This window comes from Sinocyclocheilus rhinocerous, unplaced genomic scaffold (genome assembly GCF_001515625.1).
Source record: "Sinocyclocheilus rhinocerous isolate Xijiao unplaced genomic scaffold, SAMN03320098_v1.1 scaffold1676, whole genome shotgun sequence".
Taxonomy (NCBI): Eukaryota; Metazoa; Chordata; class Actinopteri; order Cypriniformes; family Cyprinidae; genus Sinocyclocheilus; species Sinocyclocheilus rhinocerous.
The window spans coordinates 806,525-823,085 of record NW_015644618.1 but is presented as its reverse complement, the minus strand read 5'-3'; the positions used below and the strand labels follow the sequence as shown (position 1 = coordinate 823,085).

The 16,561-nt window shown below is 36.0% G+C and overlaps 2 protein-coding genes across 4 annotated transcripts in view; one reads left to right on the top strand and one right to left on the bottom strand.

The window, feature by feature from the left end:
• LOC107758426 (renalase, FAD-dependent amine oxidase) overlaps nt 1-5,705 on the bottom strand; it is a gene marked incomplete at its 3' end in the record, with an annotated part of 38,881 nt that extends 33,176 nt beyond the window's left edge. The window contains exons 1-4 of the mRNA XM_016576145.1: nt 5,465-5,705; nt 3,835-3,940; nt 3,571-3,716; nt 2,266-2,427 (exon numbers count right to left, since the gene is read on the bottom strand). Coding sequence (XP_016431631.1) covers nt 2,266-2,427; nt 3,571-3,716; nt 3,835-3,940; nt 5,465-5,582 — 532 coding nt within the window. The remainder of the gene's footprint in view (nt 1-2,265; nt 2,428-3,570; nt 3,717-3,834; nt 3,941-5,464) is intronic.
• A 423-nt stretch (nt 5,706-6,128) lies between these two features.
• The window catches only part of LOC107758444 (lysosomal acid lipase/cholesteryl ester hydrolase-like), a 25,479-nt gene continuing 15,046 nt past the window's right edge, over nt 6,129-16,561 (top strand). For 2 of the 3 annotated variants that reach the window (XM_016576176.1, XM_016576175.1), the window contains exons 1-3: nt 6,132-6,222; nt 7,020-7,131; nt 9,942-10,059. In XM_016576176.1, coding sequence (XP_016431662.1) covers nt 6,200-6,222; nt 7,020-7,131; nt 9,942-10,059 — 253 coding nt within the window. In that variant the 5' untranslated portion in view covers nt 6,132-6,199. Of the gene's footprint in view, nt 6,223-7,019; nt 7,132-9,941; nt 10,060-16,561 lie in introns of all 3 variants that reach the window. The other variant, XM_016576177.1, reaches the window with a different exon arrangement.

Sequence of the window (16,561 nt, the reverse complement as noted above, 5' to 3'; positions counted from 1 at the left end):
TTTAGAAATAGCCTTTGTGCACAGCCAGCCTTGTACTCTTCCGATCTCAAAAAACTGTCTTTAGTCTTTGCAACTTTACAGATCTTCTTTATGCACCAAGAGCTTGTAACACTCCAAAGAGAAAGTAAAACTTGAAATCGCATCATATGACCCCTTTAAAGAACTGTGTACAACTTTGGAGTTGGGTTTGACCCTATTGGTTTCCATGAAATTTGCTGGAAATCGCCACTATGAAAAACACCAAAAATTTGTGTTAAAACAGTAGTAGTAAATAACTTACACCTATTTCTATTGTATTATTTCTATTGTGTTAGGGGTAAATTTGACTTACATTTACATCTACATTTATTTGTTCAAAATCTGCTTCACAGACACAAAATAAATTAAAAATATATGTTTTTTGTCATTACTTGTAGGGACTATTTGCATACTCATGTATAAGTATATAAAATAGTATCATTATTTGTAAGTAGTTGCCTATTTATTGCTCTGTACTTTCTCTGCCTTTTGTCATGTCTTGTTCTCAAAACCTTTTGAGGTTAAAATGGGTTTCTCATACTTCTTTTCAATGCTGCAGCAGTCTAGTAATTGTGAAACTCAACTATAATGAAACTGTGAATTTTGCTTAGATGATTCAGAAGATGTGTATTAAATTTAGTGTAAAATCTGAGTCTTTAAATTAATACATTCCAATGTATCTCATATTTTAGTGTTTTACAAGCTGAACTAAAGGTTTTCTGTTTTCTTACCCGACTCTTTGCTGTTTTTTTAAAGTGTGGATTTTTGGCAAATTGCATGGAAACCAATGGTGGGGTCATGACAGAGCTTTTAAACATTTTTAAGCATTTAAGATATGAAAGCCACAGAAGATGACCTTTGACCCTATAGCACAGTTGTTTGTGTTCTTTAATTAATTACTTTTTTTTTTCAAATGATCTCTTTATTAGGAATTTCCATTAAGCTCTACTATGAGCTGATTATTTCTAAAGTTATATAAAATAATAAAATGTGACTTCACAGGGATATTTTGAACAGAAACAATGGCAGACATGATCGGTGTGTAGTTGAAATAGCTAATCATACACACATGTTTTGGTCCTGTTCTAAGCTTGTTAATCTATTAATCCTTCTCCTATTCTTGCAATATTTGGTTTAACTACAGAACTCTGCTTATGCTGGGTACACACTAAAAGATTTTTAAAATGTGAGAGATCACAAACATGAGGACAAAAAATCCTAGATTTAACAGTTTTGCTCCTATAGTGTGTGGTGTGCCGCGATGTGACAAAGACAGCGCACCACACACCAACAGATTTTCAACCAGAGTCCCGACTGTGAACACAGGAAATCTCGCAAAATCTCTCGAGACTTGAGAATAAACATGGCGGACGATAGGCAGGAAGAAATTGCGATGACTGCGTTGGTTATGCTTCCGTCTTCTGTCAGCTCGCTTTCTGATTGGATATTGTTTAGTTTCACGTGATAATCTCCAGATCGTACACACGTTTGTCTTCGGGGTTCCCCTCACACGTTGAATATTTACGATTCGCGATCAGGGCAGATTCTACGTTCTTCCGAGCAGATTCAGTCACTCTTAACACACCTCACACCACAGGAAAATCTGATAAGATAATCTTTAGAACCACCAAGACAATCGGGACATAGGATTGTCGGAAGGGGAGAAATCGGCCCAAACTGATTTTCTTGTGGTGTGTACCCAGCATTAGATAATAATACAAAAAATATGATTTCTTTTTCAACTTTAATAGCTAGACGTCTTATATTGCGTAAGTGGAAGGACAAATCTCCACCTACTTTTAGTCACTGGATTAGGGATCTTATGTATCATCTTGCACTAGAGAAGATTCGGTACTCCACCAAAGGCTGTAGTCAAACTTTTTTCTCTATTTGGCAGCCAGTGCTGACATACATAGAGCAAATGGATCCAAATTTAATATTCGCTGTTTGTCATTTTTTCCCCTTTCTTTCCCTCCTTTATTTATTTTTTATTTTAGAGCAGATTCAGAGTTGAGTGTGCATAATATAATGTATAATAACGACGCAGTGCGGGTGGAGAGCTCTGTTAGGGCAAGAAAATTTGTTTTGTTTTTGAAATTGTTGTTATATTATGTAAAAATCAATAAAAAAATTTAAACAAAAAAAAGACAAAGAAACAATGACAGACAGCTAAACCAAAGGTCATATTTCAATTTTAAGGCCAAAGTGTGTGTATGTGTGTTTGCGACAGTGTGGAAATGTACTCACAAGATTCCACGTCTCCTTGCAGCTGAAGTATTTGGGGTACTGGCATGGTTAAAACCACAATGTCAAACCGCTCTGGCGCTCCTCCTTTGTGACACACTTCCCAGCCAGCGTCTTTCCGGTGAATGTGAGTGACGTGTCGGTCATAGAGCACCTCTGCTCCTGCTTGAGTGCGGAGGGGCACAGTTGGCAATGTTGCACACAGCAAAAAAGAGATGAAAAGGAAAAAGAGGGAAGGAAAGAATTCCAAAGAAAGTCACAGAAAGAAAGTTCAGATTATGTATCACTGAGAAGTCAAGATTTGGTTTATAGCACATGCAAATATTTCTACATGATCTCTCATTACATTCAGTCATTTAGCAGATGCTTTTATCCAAAGCGACTTACAAATGAGGACAATGGAAGATACAAGAGCAACGATGGAAATAAACCCAATCCCACAGTTACAGTATATGAAAAATGTATCTTGTATAATGTATGAATTAGCACATCGTTTTTCACAAAAGGCTTAAGGTGACAGAACAATGTTAACAGAAATTTATGAAATCAATATCAGGGCAATGGTGATAAATAGAGTGCATATACACATAATTCACTTTTCACATTCAGTTTTCCTTACTGTTTTGCTGATCTTTAAATAACTGTCATTTCGCAGTGTTTCTGCACATATTAAAGCAGTTCCATCTGACTGCTGCTTTTTGTTCTTTGTTCCAGCACGTGCACAATATCAAAACATCCTGAACTGTTTCCAAAGACTCAGTCAGATTATTGACTAAGAACTGTGATCTCTGAGTTCATAAATCAGATTGCACAGTCTGGCCAAATTCTTCTGCGCTCTCTCTAGGAAATCAGATGCATTTCTAGAAAGGTAACATTTAGAAGGAACAACAGCTGGATGACTCTGGGTCTTGCTGACCCAAAAATAATTTATTTTCTGGCAGCACATTTCTGTCATTAAACAGCTGATGAAAAACAGCTGCTTTATGAACAGTGATAAAATCGGTTATTAAATCTGTCTTGCTTCTCTGATTGTGTAAATATATAAAAAGCATCTGTGTGAAATTGCCCTGATGGAAAAGGCTCCAGCGAATGTTATTTTTGCTATTTTAATACATGTTTTAAATGAAATCTAGACATTTGATATAATAAATTGCCTGGCATTTTTGATGGAAACAGTTTGCAAGGCTTAAATGTCTCTTATGAATTCTTTTGAATGGTAGTGTATATCATCAGTATGACTTAAAGCAAAACCAGAAGAAAAAAGTCAATTTTTAGGAAAGAAGTTAAACCTAAACTCAAATGACGTACCTGACTCTTTGAGATAGTGTTTGACGATGGAGGAGACCCCATGTGGTGTCACATAGTTCACAATTCCTTCTTCCTTCAACATCATGCCTTCAACAGGAGCAACAAGAGGTTTTAAAATGTCTTGTGCTAAGAGTTCTTCGTAAAAACTAAAAATATCAAAAAGCATTAGTCACTACAAGATCCAAAAAATGAATTTCACATAATTAAACTTTTAACCTCATAAAATGTGATTAGAAATGATTAGAGATTAGAGAAGAAGCCCACCTGCTGTGAATACGAGCGTAGTACGGTGTCGCACTTATGTATTGAGCACCAAGATCAACCGTGCATGAAGGATCATTTGGACTTCTGCTTGTGGACATTCTCCCCCCTATAACATAAATGCAAAATATCTTTACCATCTATTCAAAATATCATTAGGTCAAATCGATGGGAAATATAAAATAGGGCTTTTTAATCATTAGAGATTAAATGAGATTTCTGAATGAAAACATTAGCATCAATGTAAATACATAAACATCAGTAATTATATTACTAATGCACAAACTTGCAAAAACTATTGTAAATATTGTAAAATCAAATGTGCATATCATAAATAAGTGGTCATATCAGATACGTTATATTCATAGCATCATAATATTATGTTTGCTTGTTTTTTTTCTCCTTGAACATGCTTTTGGAAGCTGCTGATGACAAAAATATTTTTTTTTTATGTTTTTTTTTTTTCAAATCATATTTATGGTTGAGTTTTGGAACAGTTGCTCTGACCTTTATAAAAGTCTTTCAAGTGAGCTTAAAAAAAAACTTCAGTATGTTCTCCTCAGAGCCACTAACACTTTGTCTATGATAAAGTTAATTTGTGTGAATAATATTTAAAAATGCTTATGGAAAAAAAATGTGTAGGCTTGTATTTTGGGGATTATTTTTAAACCGCTAATTATTATTTTTTTCAATATACAGGTCAAATAATTGATTGTTCTCTCACATGAAATAAGAACATTTGATCTTCTGTTTACCACATTTGATGTTCTCTATGTATGTTGATCAATGTTTAAATGTAAAGAAATGCCTAATTTAAACATGTTCCCTCATAAAGTGACATGACATGATTATACTGCTCAATATTGAATACTTTTACAATGTAGTTTTCAAGCATCAAAGGTTTGGCGAAATTGACTTTGAATGCATGAACAGAAATAAGGTTTCGTTAAAATATCTTCATTAGTGTTTTGAAGATTAAACTAAAGTCTTATTGGTTTGAAATGACATGAGGTCGAACAAATGAATTATTTATTTATTTTTGGTGTACAAACCCTTTTATGGTTATTGTCAGTCAGCAGCGGCCTTGTTGTGTGATTCTGTATTCCCACCATATTTGTTCTGTGTAGTTTTTACCCATATTGAGAACATTTTAAACAAGTGTTGCAATTTGGCTAGAATGGGTCAGCGTTAACTATTTTGTTTTATTAACAACTAATCATCCACATTCTAATCAGTGGGTTATTTGATGAGATTTGAAGTGGGCGTGTCCTGTCAATCAAAGGACTTGTTGGTTATCGTGCATAGAAATAAAATCAGGACTTGCTCAGTCTGTTCTTTCAGGTGAAGAGTGAATTTATGAATTTGACGTCGAAAACTTTCTTATAATAAATCTGTAGTTACCTCATATCATTTCTGCTTATTTTCTGCTCACCTTGACCTTCTTCCTTTACAGATCAGCAGTTCACCAGTTTAGAAAAGCATTTTGACATGTGATTATGAATGATAGTTGTCAATATGTTGCACATACCACTAATTCAATGATTAAAAGCGATAGACATCCACCACTCAATAAAGTGTTTCACATCAGTATATAAAATAAACATTCTGAGTCAAAACAAATTAAGATGCTAACCTGCACCCCGAGATTTGTCCCATACGACTATATTAGCTTTGTTTGGCAGCTCCCTCCGCAGAAGACAGGCACATAAACTGCCTGTAAGTCCAGCACCAACTATTAGAACTCGAGACATTTTTTTTATAGAAAAGGTAAATAAGCAGTTGCTTATGTAAAATAGCAAAGCGATCTTGTTTGTTTGAAGAGCTCACGCGCTTTAGCACCCTGTCCCTTTAAGAATTATGAAATGCCGAAATGGTTTTTGTCGGCCAACCAAAACATTCCCTTGGTTTTTCAATATTTAACTGTTGTGTGTGCCCAACTTATCCAAACTTAATAATAATAATAATACAAAATTATATATAAGTTTTACCTGTACATTAAAAGCAGAGTACGAACTCAAATGTAAACTCAAACTCAAATGTCATTTTTAAAATTCTTATTATTTAATAGCAGACAATTGGCTGAAGTGATCTCTGCAAAGCATAAAATATATATTTTTAGTCTCATTATCTAAAAAAACACAAATGTTAAGTAACCTAATGACGACGTCAGTTTGACAAACATTTAAATAATAATGAAGGAGACTTAAATTAGGAAGAAAGCAGCTAATACATGAATGAATCATTCTTCTTCAGGAAGGGGGTCTGATTGATTAAAGGCGCTCCAGAACAGTGGTCGGGTCATGATGTCATTGTCAGCTGTTAAAGCATTTTCGTCGCTATCAGTCACTTTTGATTTCAGTACGCTGCTATGGAGAGCTCAGCCGAAGTTGGGTGAGTTTCACTAACTGAGCTCGTTTTTTTCCCGTTATTCAATGCTTAGGACCATTTAATAAACACGGTTCATCAGACCATTAGTCTCTATCAGCTTAAAACGTTCATATTTTTTTCACATATATTTATGTGCTGCTAGGAATTACGTAGTGGCGACTCAAAGAATTAGCAGTGAATTAATTTACAGTACGATGAAGTGTGTGAAGCTACTACGTAATTAACTTACAGTGATTTAAACGTTTTGTTTGCACCGACTGACTTTCGTTCGTTCGTTATATTTCAAAAGCTTGGCTACCTGTCATTCAAAACCATTCAGATGTGCTACGTAAACTGCTTTTGCTTTGTGAAAACGCAGGGCTGTAAAATTAAATATTTAAACCCTGCTAAAACTATAATGTGCTTAATTAAAGTAGAAACAAATTATATTGTCTATAGCCTACCTTATACAATATTTATGGTAACAGAAAAAAAAATTAAAAATGTAAGCACTTTCCAAACACGTTTTTGCATGTTTCCCAATCAAACTGCTCTCATATAATACAGTACAGTGATGGTCAGCAATGTTTGTTTTGGCAGCTTGTTTTGTCTGAACAAATAATGGTTTTAGCTACATTGACCTTGAATTTTCATGCTATGTATCGCTTACTTTAAAGTCACGTGATACATGTTGAGCAACAGTAAACAATATATTGATGGCTGCTGAAGAAAGATTAACATAGCTTTCTAACACTGGTGTAGATTAGGGTGTGTCTTGGGAGACCCTGTATGTTAATTCACTGTTTGTGAATGTTTGACAGAAAGATGTCAAGGCTGGTGTTGTCTCTGGTACTGCTTACATCTGGGCTGGTTCGGTGCAGGCCGCCTGTTCTGGACAAGACACGACTGGACCCTGAAGTAAATATGAACATTGTAAGTAGCCAGTTACAACTTACATGTAATACGCTGCAAGGAGTATTCTTCATTACTGTGCAGCAAAATTGTCAATAAGTGAAAAAACACCATAAATATTGAATAAATTCAGGTAAATTGGGTCACTTTTGCCATTCATCGCAATGACATGCCGTGAAGTCAATAAACATAATTCATATCAGCTATGTGGACAATACTGTTCATTTTGTGAAATGCAGAGTTACTGAGGTGTAATATAGTGTGGAGCTCACACTCATAGGGGATAAAACACATCAGTTTTATTCAGAGACCCAAGCTAAGAAAAAATAAGCAGTTTGGTGCAGATGTTATTTTTATGACAAAAAATAAGATAAAATTCTGATAATTCTGATAGCTTGTAATGTAAATCAATTATATTTTCATAACAGCATAACAGACTTACATAAATTTATTTTATATATATTTTGCTAGCTTTATCTGCTTTAGCTGACCTCATGAATGTCATGTCATATTATTCCTGTAGTGAACTTTGCACTACATTTGTAATATTATTTCCAGTTCTCCGTTTTGTCTCGTGCTCTAGAGAGAAGTGGATTCATTAGTTGACTATCTCTATAACAAAATATATTTTGCACTTTGTCCTTTGGTGAGCACTGAAGATAGCAATGTGCTGAAACGTCTGCTTGCTCTTGTCTATTTGTTTTTAATTTACATGCACCCTGCACTTTTTGCACGATGCAATTTATAAAATAAAAACTATTTTTCTAGACTTTTTAGACCCACAGACTCTGAAAGGAAATTGAAGTGACATTGATGCACTTTCATGTGTGGTTAGATACGAAACAAGTTTTCTTGGTTTAAATAATGATAACTCATAATCATTGTTTGATAATTTGTACAGGTCAAATAACCATTTGCAGAAACGCAGATAAGACAGTGGTTTGTTGGTTTTAATACAATAACTGGGTTTTAGACGCAGAATAGAGCCTATTGAGCCTTAAAAATGTGTCACTTGGACTACTTAAAATAATAGTTTACACAAAAATGAGAATTCTGTTATTATTATTATTTCATTGGAACATGGTAAGAGAATTTAAATACTCTGCACACAGTTCTTTTCCATACAACAACAGTTGTAGTGGCAAGATCCATAAGGAAAAAAAGAAGATCCATTTGACCCATATTCCATAGTCTTCTTCTGAAGCCGTACAATAGCCATACAATAATAATTCTGTGTTACAAAGAAAGCATAAAAATGTACAGGATCATTCAGGATGAGTAAAAAAATTATAGAAATTTTATTTTGGGGTGAACTTTCCCTTCAAAGTCACAATGTAACCGAAGTAACAACAGATCTTTGGATTGTGATGTATATCTTAGTGAAAAAGAATATCAGAAAAGGAAAAATGTGGGGCGGGGACTTGGTTCTATCCATTGGTTGTTGAATTGATGGAGGCAGATCTGAATGCAAGCTTGCAGTCAATTGAAAGAAACTGGCAGGGTTTAAGCAGACTGAATGATTGAAGAAGTCCAACATACAGCATCAGAGAAAAGTTTTTCTGGAAAAAAAAAATAATGATAATAATTACATGTCGACTTTAAGTGAAGTGTGTCATTTTTGCATGTAAACATCCGTTAGTTGAGTCTGTTTTGCTATATTGGACTGCTAAAAAAAATGTTGAAAGCAACGAATTGCTTAGTTCTCTCTGCACATTAATTTAGGATGGGCAAAAGTATTATAAATCTAAAAAAAAAAAAAAATGACACTACTATACTAAAAATATACTTCAAATGATTTGGAGCTCAGATATATTTGTTCTTGATTACAGGGAAAATTAAATTCTTTATAATGCGGCCATGAAGTTCTCCATATTTTCAGTAGTGGTCACATTCTGCATTTCATCAGACTTATTTCCTCTTGTATTTTCATTCTGCAGAAGTGCACAAAATATTACTTGTTTCCAACACACGCTATTTCTGCATGAAAAGAGGATGAATACAAGAGAGAGAGAGAGATCCCCCAGTGCTTACCCTCCCCATAATGTGTGTTGAGCCAGCAGTGGGTTTATCCTTAAGTGGCCTAAAGTAGAATGAGCAGACAGAAGACCCAGTGGGAGTGGGAAATTGCAGAGCCTTTAATTATGCATGGGGAGATTGCATGGCAGGCCTGGAACCAACAAGCTCACACAGTTTCTTTGAAGTCTCTGATTATAATTTATCTCATATCTGGAGGAGGAGGAGGAGCAGTGTGTCACCATACAGCTTAAATAATTGTGCTCTTGAAAAGAAAAACTAAACTAAGAATTTAAGCTGAAGTGGTGTTTCCTATTTTCATTACATTTAAAAATACTGCCACGTTGATGACATTCATTGTAGACCTTAGCAAAGAAGTCAAGTCAAGTTTATTTGTACAGCGCTTTTGATCCTGCATTAAATTTATATTTTGACCTCACTATTCGGGGAACAGACACAGTCTTTATAGATTGGACAGCACAAGTACTTCTATCATTTAAGCGGGTAGAACACAAGTCATCAGGGCAGTTATTTGAGATTTGACTTACTAGTCACAAAGAAGAAATGTAGCTATTCTTAAAAAATACTTAGGCCTTATATTTCTTCTTCAAATGAATGACATTATACTGCTTTCATCACAATAGAACAATGCTTGTGCTATTTTTAAGTGTTGTATTGTCTAAAGAGAGAATGCACGTGTTTGCTGTTCTATTTAATTTCCTTTATCTTACATGGAGGTCTGTTTCCATTGATTTCTCCATGCTGTCATGCTTCTCATGGACTTTGCCCGTGTTCACCAATATGTTTGTCTCTTGTAGAGTGAGATCATCAGACATTGGGGCTACCCAGCTGAAGAATTTGAAGTGGTTACTGAGGATGGGTACATCCTGAGCATCAACCGAATCCCACACGGGGACAAAAACAAGGATGGACAAGGTAAAGGTTTGAGTTGGTGTGCCAGAAGGTTTGAATGAGCCCATTCATGCCTCTGTTTGGCTTGCGTTAATGTAAATGATTAAAGATGGGAGCTTTTGTCCTCACTAAAGTGGCCATTTGAAAGAGGAATGTCTGTAAGATGAACTCTGAATTGCCACCATTCATGGTTCACTGTGAAACCATTACGAAACATACACTGTCTGTCACATGAACGCACTTGGTGAGATGTTCACATCTGAACCTTAACATCTTAACATCCCGTGGTTTTTAATAGTCATGTAGAAATTTAAAGAGGGGAGAGAAGTGGTTTTAGATGAGTCAGTCTCGTATGGAGGAAGACCTCCTGTAACACGCTCATATAACAACCCACACATGATGTCTTCTTTCTTAGGGGTTTCCTCTCATGAATATCAAAATCTCATGACCTCTCCTAATGATGTGTGTTTATTAGAAGATCATGTTTCATAAATTGAAGTTAGGACTCTCAAGAAGAGCAGGACTCTCAAACCACTGACGGCTCCACAAGTTTTATAGATATCTGGAGTGTATATACACTGAACAAAATTATAAACGCAACACTTTTGTTTTTGCCCCCATTTGTCATGAGCTGAACTCAAAGATCTAAGACTTTTTCTATGTACACAAAAGGCCTATTTCTCTCAAATATTGTTCACCATGTTGACTGCATCATCCACGGACCTGTTTGCTCGGTAAGCAAACTGCAGGGGGTCTAGTAAGGGTCCAGTAATGTCCTTCAGATAAGCCAACACCAACCTCTCAAATGATTTCACGGCCACAGACGTTAGGGCCACAGGTCTGTAGTCATTAAGTCCTGTTATCTTGGGTTTCTTTGGGACGGGGATGATGGTGGAGCGTTTGAAGCAGGCAGGGACTTCGCACAGCTCCAGTGATCTGTTGAAGATCTGTGAGAAGATGGGGGCCAGCTGGTTAGCACAGGTTTTCAAGACATGCTGTTGTCACACCGTCTGGGCCTGCTGCCTTTTTTCTCTTTTTCTTTCTGAAGACCTGGCGCACATCATCCTCACTGATCTGAAACGTAGGAGTGGGGGAGAGGGGGTTGCTGGAGGTGTTGATGGTTGTGTGGAGAGATGTTCAGAGCGGGTGTGGGGTGTTAGACTGGGAGTTTCAAATCTACAGTAAAACTCATTCAGGTCTTCAGCAAGTTGTTGATTGGCCTCAGTGCTGGGGGATGGTGTCTTGTAGTTGATGATGTCTTTCAGGCCTTTCCACACTGATGCAGGTAGTCAGTCCATTCATGCTCAAAAACCCTCCAATGTGGCTGAATGAAAACAATTCTGCAAAGAAGAGTGGGCCAAAATTCCTGTGAAAGACTCATTGCCATTTATCGCAAACGCTTGATTGCAGTTGTTGCTGCAAAGGGTGGCACAACCAGTTATTAGATTTCAAGGTCACTGCTTAGTCCTATTTGTAGTTATCCTAGCAGGAGTAAAAGTGCAGTTTTTAAGCATATTTCATGAGTTTAAAAAAGTATGTAAAGCTTAAATGAGATATTTGAAAAAGAACACTGATCAAAATTAGAGAACACTTTCAGATACCTCCCAGTTATTGGTGTTAATCTGGCACCTAGTGCTAATTTCCTTGCACAGACCTTATTTAACTGGCAGCCTAACTTTCCAGTTTTCACTGAATTTGCATGATGGGGAGCCATTCTAAAGTGACTGAAACCCTCAGACAGCAAGTTGTCCAGATTAAGACTAATGGGATGACCCTTTCAGCCATAGCAAGAGAAGTTAGTCGTTCCAAATCTGTGATTTCTAGAATATTGCATCTTTACAATGTCACTAACTAACAATAAGTCCCCCAAGAAGGCCGGTCGTCCTCGTAAGACAAATGCAAGAGAGGACAGGTTATTGCGGAGAATCTCAATGGGCAATCGGTTTAACACTGCAGCTGGAATTGCTCACCAGTTCAGCGCTAAGCAGGGTAAGGATCTGTCTCGGCATATAGTGTCTCAACTTTTAAGAGAATTTGGTCTGAAAGCCCACTCTGCAGTGGCCAAACCTCTGATCAGAAGAAAGATTCAAAAGGCTAGACTAAACTTTGCTGAGGAGCATGTTGTGTGGACAGAGTAGAACTGGTCCAAAGTTCACTTTAGTGATGAAAGCAAGTTTAATTTATTTGGGTCTGATGGGAAACATTATGTTCGTCTTCAAACTTGGGAAAGACTGAACCCAGAGTGTATAAAGAAGTCCGTGAAAGGTGGAGGAGGAAGTGTCATGGTTTGGGGGATGTTTTCTGCAGCAGGAGTTGGGCCTCTTATACAGCTACATGGCAGGGTGAATGCAAATGTTTATCAGAACCTCCTGTGGCAACATGCGGTTTCTTCCCTGCGTTCACTGCCCAATCAGCCAGCAATTTTCATGCAAGACAATGCCTCCTGTCACACAGCAAAATGGGTAAAGCAGTTCCTAGAAGCTGAAAACATTGAAATAATGAAATAGCCAGCCCAGAGTCCTGATCTAAACCCAATTGAAAATCCTTGGTGACAAAGTTATGGCTAAGAAACCCACTACAGTCACCGAACTATGGAAGAGACATGAATAAGAGTGGACCAAGATCACACAAGAGCAGTGTGAGAAACTAGTGATGTCCTGCGGCCGCAAATGTGCTGAAGTCATTCAAAGCAAAGGACTCTACACCTCTTACTAATTTTTGACTGCTGTAACCTTCAGAAATTGTATTTGTAATCTTTCTTCGTGCTACAATCATTGCTCCACAAAATAAACATATTCATAAATTATTCTCTAATTTTGATCTCCGCTGTGTGTGTGTGTGTGTGACTTGAATTAAGGCATGGTTACATATTTTACCTTGGAAAATAAAAGTAATCTTATTTTGTAACTATGCTCATTTTGCCAGCTTTGTGGTTTAATGGGTAGTTTGATGACATTATATATATATATATATATATATATATATATATATATATGCTTATACTATATGATTATATCCTATTTAACACTTATTTCAAATTAATTTTTAAAAACACTATTAATTAAATAACAGAAGTAAATCTTATCTTTTGCCAAATTAATCTTAAAATCAATATCCATTTTTCATATGTTACATTAAAATGTTAAAATTTATTTTTTAGAATATAATACATTTGATTAGTGTTTTATTTTTAATTCATTTAATTAAAAAAAACAGTATAAAACTTATTATCTGCCATTTATCTTTTTTTTTTTAATAGCGTGAAAATAATAAAATAAACTGTATCAGCAAGTATTGTAATAGGCATCTATAGAATAAATCAATAACGTCATCGGCGAAAAAACAAAGGAATCTCTGTGATGATAAAGCAGGCTGAAATCGATTCAGTTCAGATGAGTGTTATTGTGTTGTTAATGTTCTCGGTCCAGTACAACAGTGCTTCTGTAATCAGTATTCAGTTTGATATTTAGCGCTCCCCATATTTCATTAATGAGCAGAGAGATTTCTAAAGCTCATGCTCTCACACTAATCTCGCCAGGGATGCCACTGAAGCGGAAAACCAATTCAACAGCCATACATCAGCTTCCACTCTCCCTCACTGTGCTAACACAATGTCTCATGTTTTTCTAAATGAGAATACATTTCCCTGACACAAATCCCTCTGCTAGAGGATTTGAGGGCCTTTGAGAAACTTTGGCCTCGTGCATCTTTGCTTTTCACTCATTGTATTAGATTAAGAGCGTTGTTGGCTGCGTCCTTGTGTTTGACCTTCAGAATAAAATTGGCTTATGCAAATGAAAGTGTGGAAATGTGTTCGGTACATTTATAACTGTACTTAATCGGGAAGACAGGGAATTTTGAAGACCATGCTACCAAGACAAACCCTGTGAGGCGTTTTCGTTTTATAGTGATCTTAAAGCTGTGAGTGTCTGTGTGTGCTGAGAGCTGGTAAAGGGTTAATAATAAATTCTGATATGCGATAAATAAGTAAAGAGCCATCAAGTTGTTTGTTTTTACTGGATGGCTGGTGCTGAGTGGTGTGACGTTGGGTGTGATAAGAACTGAAGCTCTGAGGTGGCACACAGGATATGCAACTCATTTCCTGCTGTCCCAGTTCTCCAAGTCACACGAGACACTGTTCTGCATGGCTCGAAGGAACACCAAGGAATGACAGTATTATTTTAGCGCCAAGTGAGGTTTCAAAAAAGACAGTCTCACCCATACACACTCATTCTTTTCTCCAGATCTAGTATTTAATTCAAAAATACATTAAAAATGCAATCCGTACACACAGTGACTTCAATACAACTCTTCTGTGGCAAGTATATGTTTAATTTTGGAGTTAAAATGCCAGGGTGATACAACTTGTCCTGATTTAAAAATAACTAATTTATTACATGTTTATTTATTATTTTATTTATTTTGATTTAATTGTTTTGATTATTATTTCTTAGATAAATAGTAATATTTTAACAAAATTGCTTCACTCATAATTAAGATTTGATCAACTTTGCCTGCCAAATCATATCATGTGGTGTAACAAACAATTAGAAACAGGAAAAAAAAGAGGATAAAATAAAGAAAAACAAAGTTGGTACACTGTAAAAAGCGATCAGTTGACTTTACTTAAAAAAATTGAGGAAACCCATTGCCTTAAAATTATTAAGTAAAGGAAATTCATGCATAATTAAAAGAAAAACGTTAAGTGAACTTGACAATTCTGAGTTACATTAACAAATAAACAAAAGAAAATGTGTTGTGGTCACTTTTTATTTTAAGTTGGACTAACTTAAAATCATTAAATTGCAATTACTTAAAAGTGTGAATCTACTTAACTTAAAACTAACAAGTTAACCTGAGTTCTGTCTACTTACTTAAATTGAGGAAACCCGTTGCCTTGAAAAAATTAAGTTACCACAACTTATTGTATTTGTGCAATTACAATTCACTTGAGACTGTTTTGATGTAATCTTATTTTACTGATTTCTTTCAATTTGAAGGCTAATACGATTCTCAAAAATACAAAATTGTTCAAAACAGACTGCACACAAACATTTCTATGAAGAATTGTCAAAAGCAAGTCAACTCACCCTTATACATATATATATATATAGCACTTCATACAATACAGATTGTGTTAAAGCAGCTTTACATTGTTAAACAGGAAAATAGTCAAAAATGCAAACAAAATTCAGTTATGCAGTAAAGCAGCTCTAAAAAGAGGACAAAAGTAAACAGTCAATAAAGACAGCCTTAAAGTCAGTTCATCGTTGATTCAGTGATGTCATCATCATCCAGCTCAGTTCATTTCTCTTCATATAGTGTCTCTGCAATCAAGTCATTAATATTCCCAAAAATTAAGTGTCCCCAATGGAGAAAAAACCTTGGAAGAAAGCAGGCTCAGTCGGGGGGCCAGTTCTCCTCTGGCCAGACGAACCAACATGGTGTTTTTCATCGTGGTCTTTGCTGAGGTTTTGTGCCAATGGCCGTATAGTTGATGGGGCCTTCACTGGGGATCTGTCTTTGGGGCTCATCTAGTTGGCATGGTCTCTGCTGACATTCAGGGCTATAGAGTTGTCTCCACCATCTGGACTGGATCCGGGTGACTGCAGTGACCAGCTGATCTGGATACAGACTGGATCCGTGTGGCTACGGTGACCTCAGAATAAGAATGAAACAGACTAATATTAGCGTAGATGCCATACTTCTTGTGATGTAACAAGTACATCAGGTGTTATTGACATTGACATTACTGTTAGTGAACACCTTCAGAATGAGACGTGGCCTTTTTGGGACTAATTTAACAGACACTTCTAACATTACAATTACACTACATTTACTTTACATCAGGGGTCTCCAACCTTATTTCATTCGGGAGCTACTTTTTAAAAATGAAAGCGGCTGAGAGCTACCAATGTTATACAATACTTGAATCTCTTAAATATCAATCCAAACTGTTATACACGGCATTGTTAAAATGTGCTGGAAATATTAAAAAAGTACTGATACACACACTGAAATCATTTTACCAAGTTTTATGACAAAAGCCAAGAAATAAAATTAGCAGCACTATGCATTTATTGTTTGCATAAGCAGTGAAATAAAAACATTAAAAAATGATGGCCGGATTTTAAACTAACAAAAAATATTCATAACATGTTATCTACTGACATGTACTACATGTTCAAATAAAGTTTTGACCATTTAAAAAAAATTCAATTATAACATTTCAGCCTTAAAATATATATTTTTTTTTCAATAAAAAGGATGAGTCAGAATTAGGGGTGCTCTGATTGATCGGCTACTGATCACCATGGCCGGACTTACCATTGGGCTTGAATGGGCTGCAGCCCAGGGGCCCCGCCTTAACCCGTTTACATTTGTTCAGTTATGTGCCAGTCAGAAATTATTAGCCGCATTTCAACTGCGCACACGGGCCAGCCGGGGCTAACGGCTTCCAGCTTCCAACTACAACATTCGAAGCCATAATCAAACAGCATAAACTGGAATTTATGATTTTTTTTCA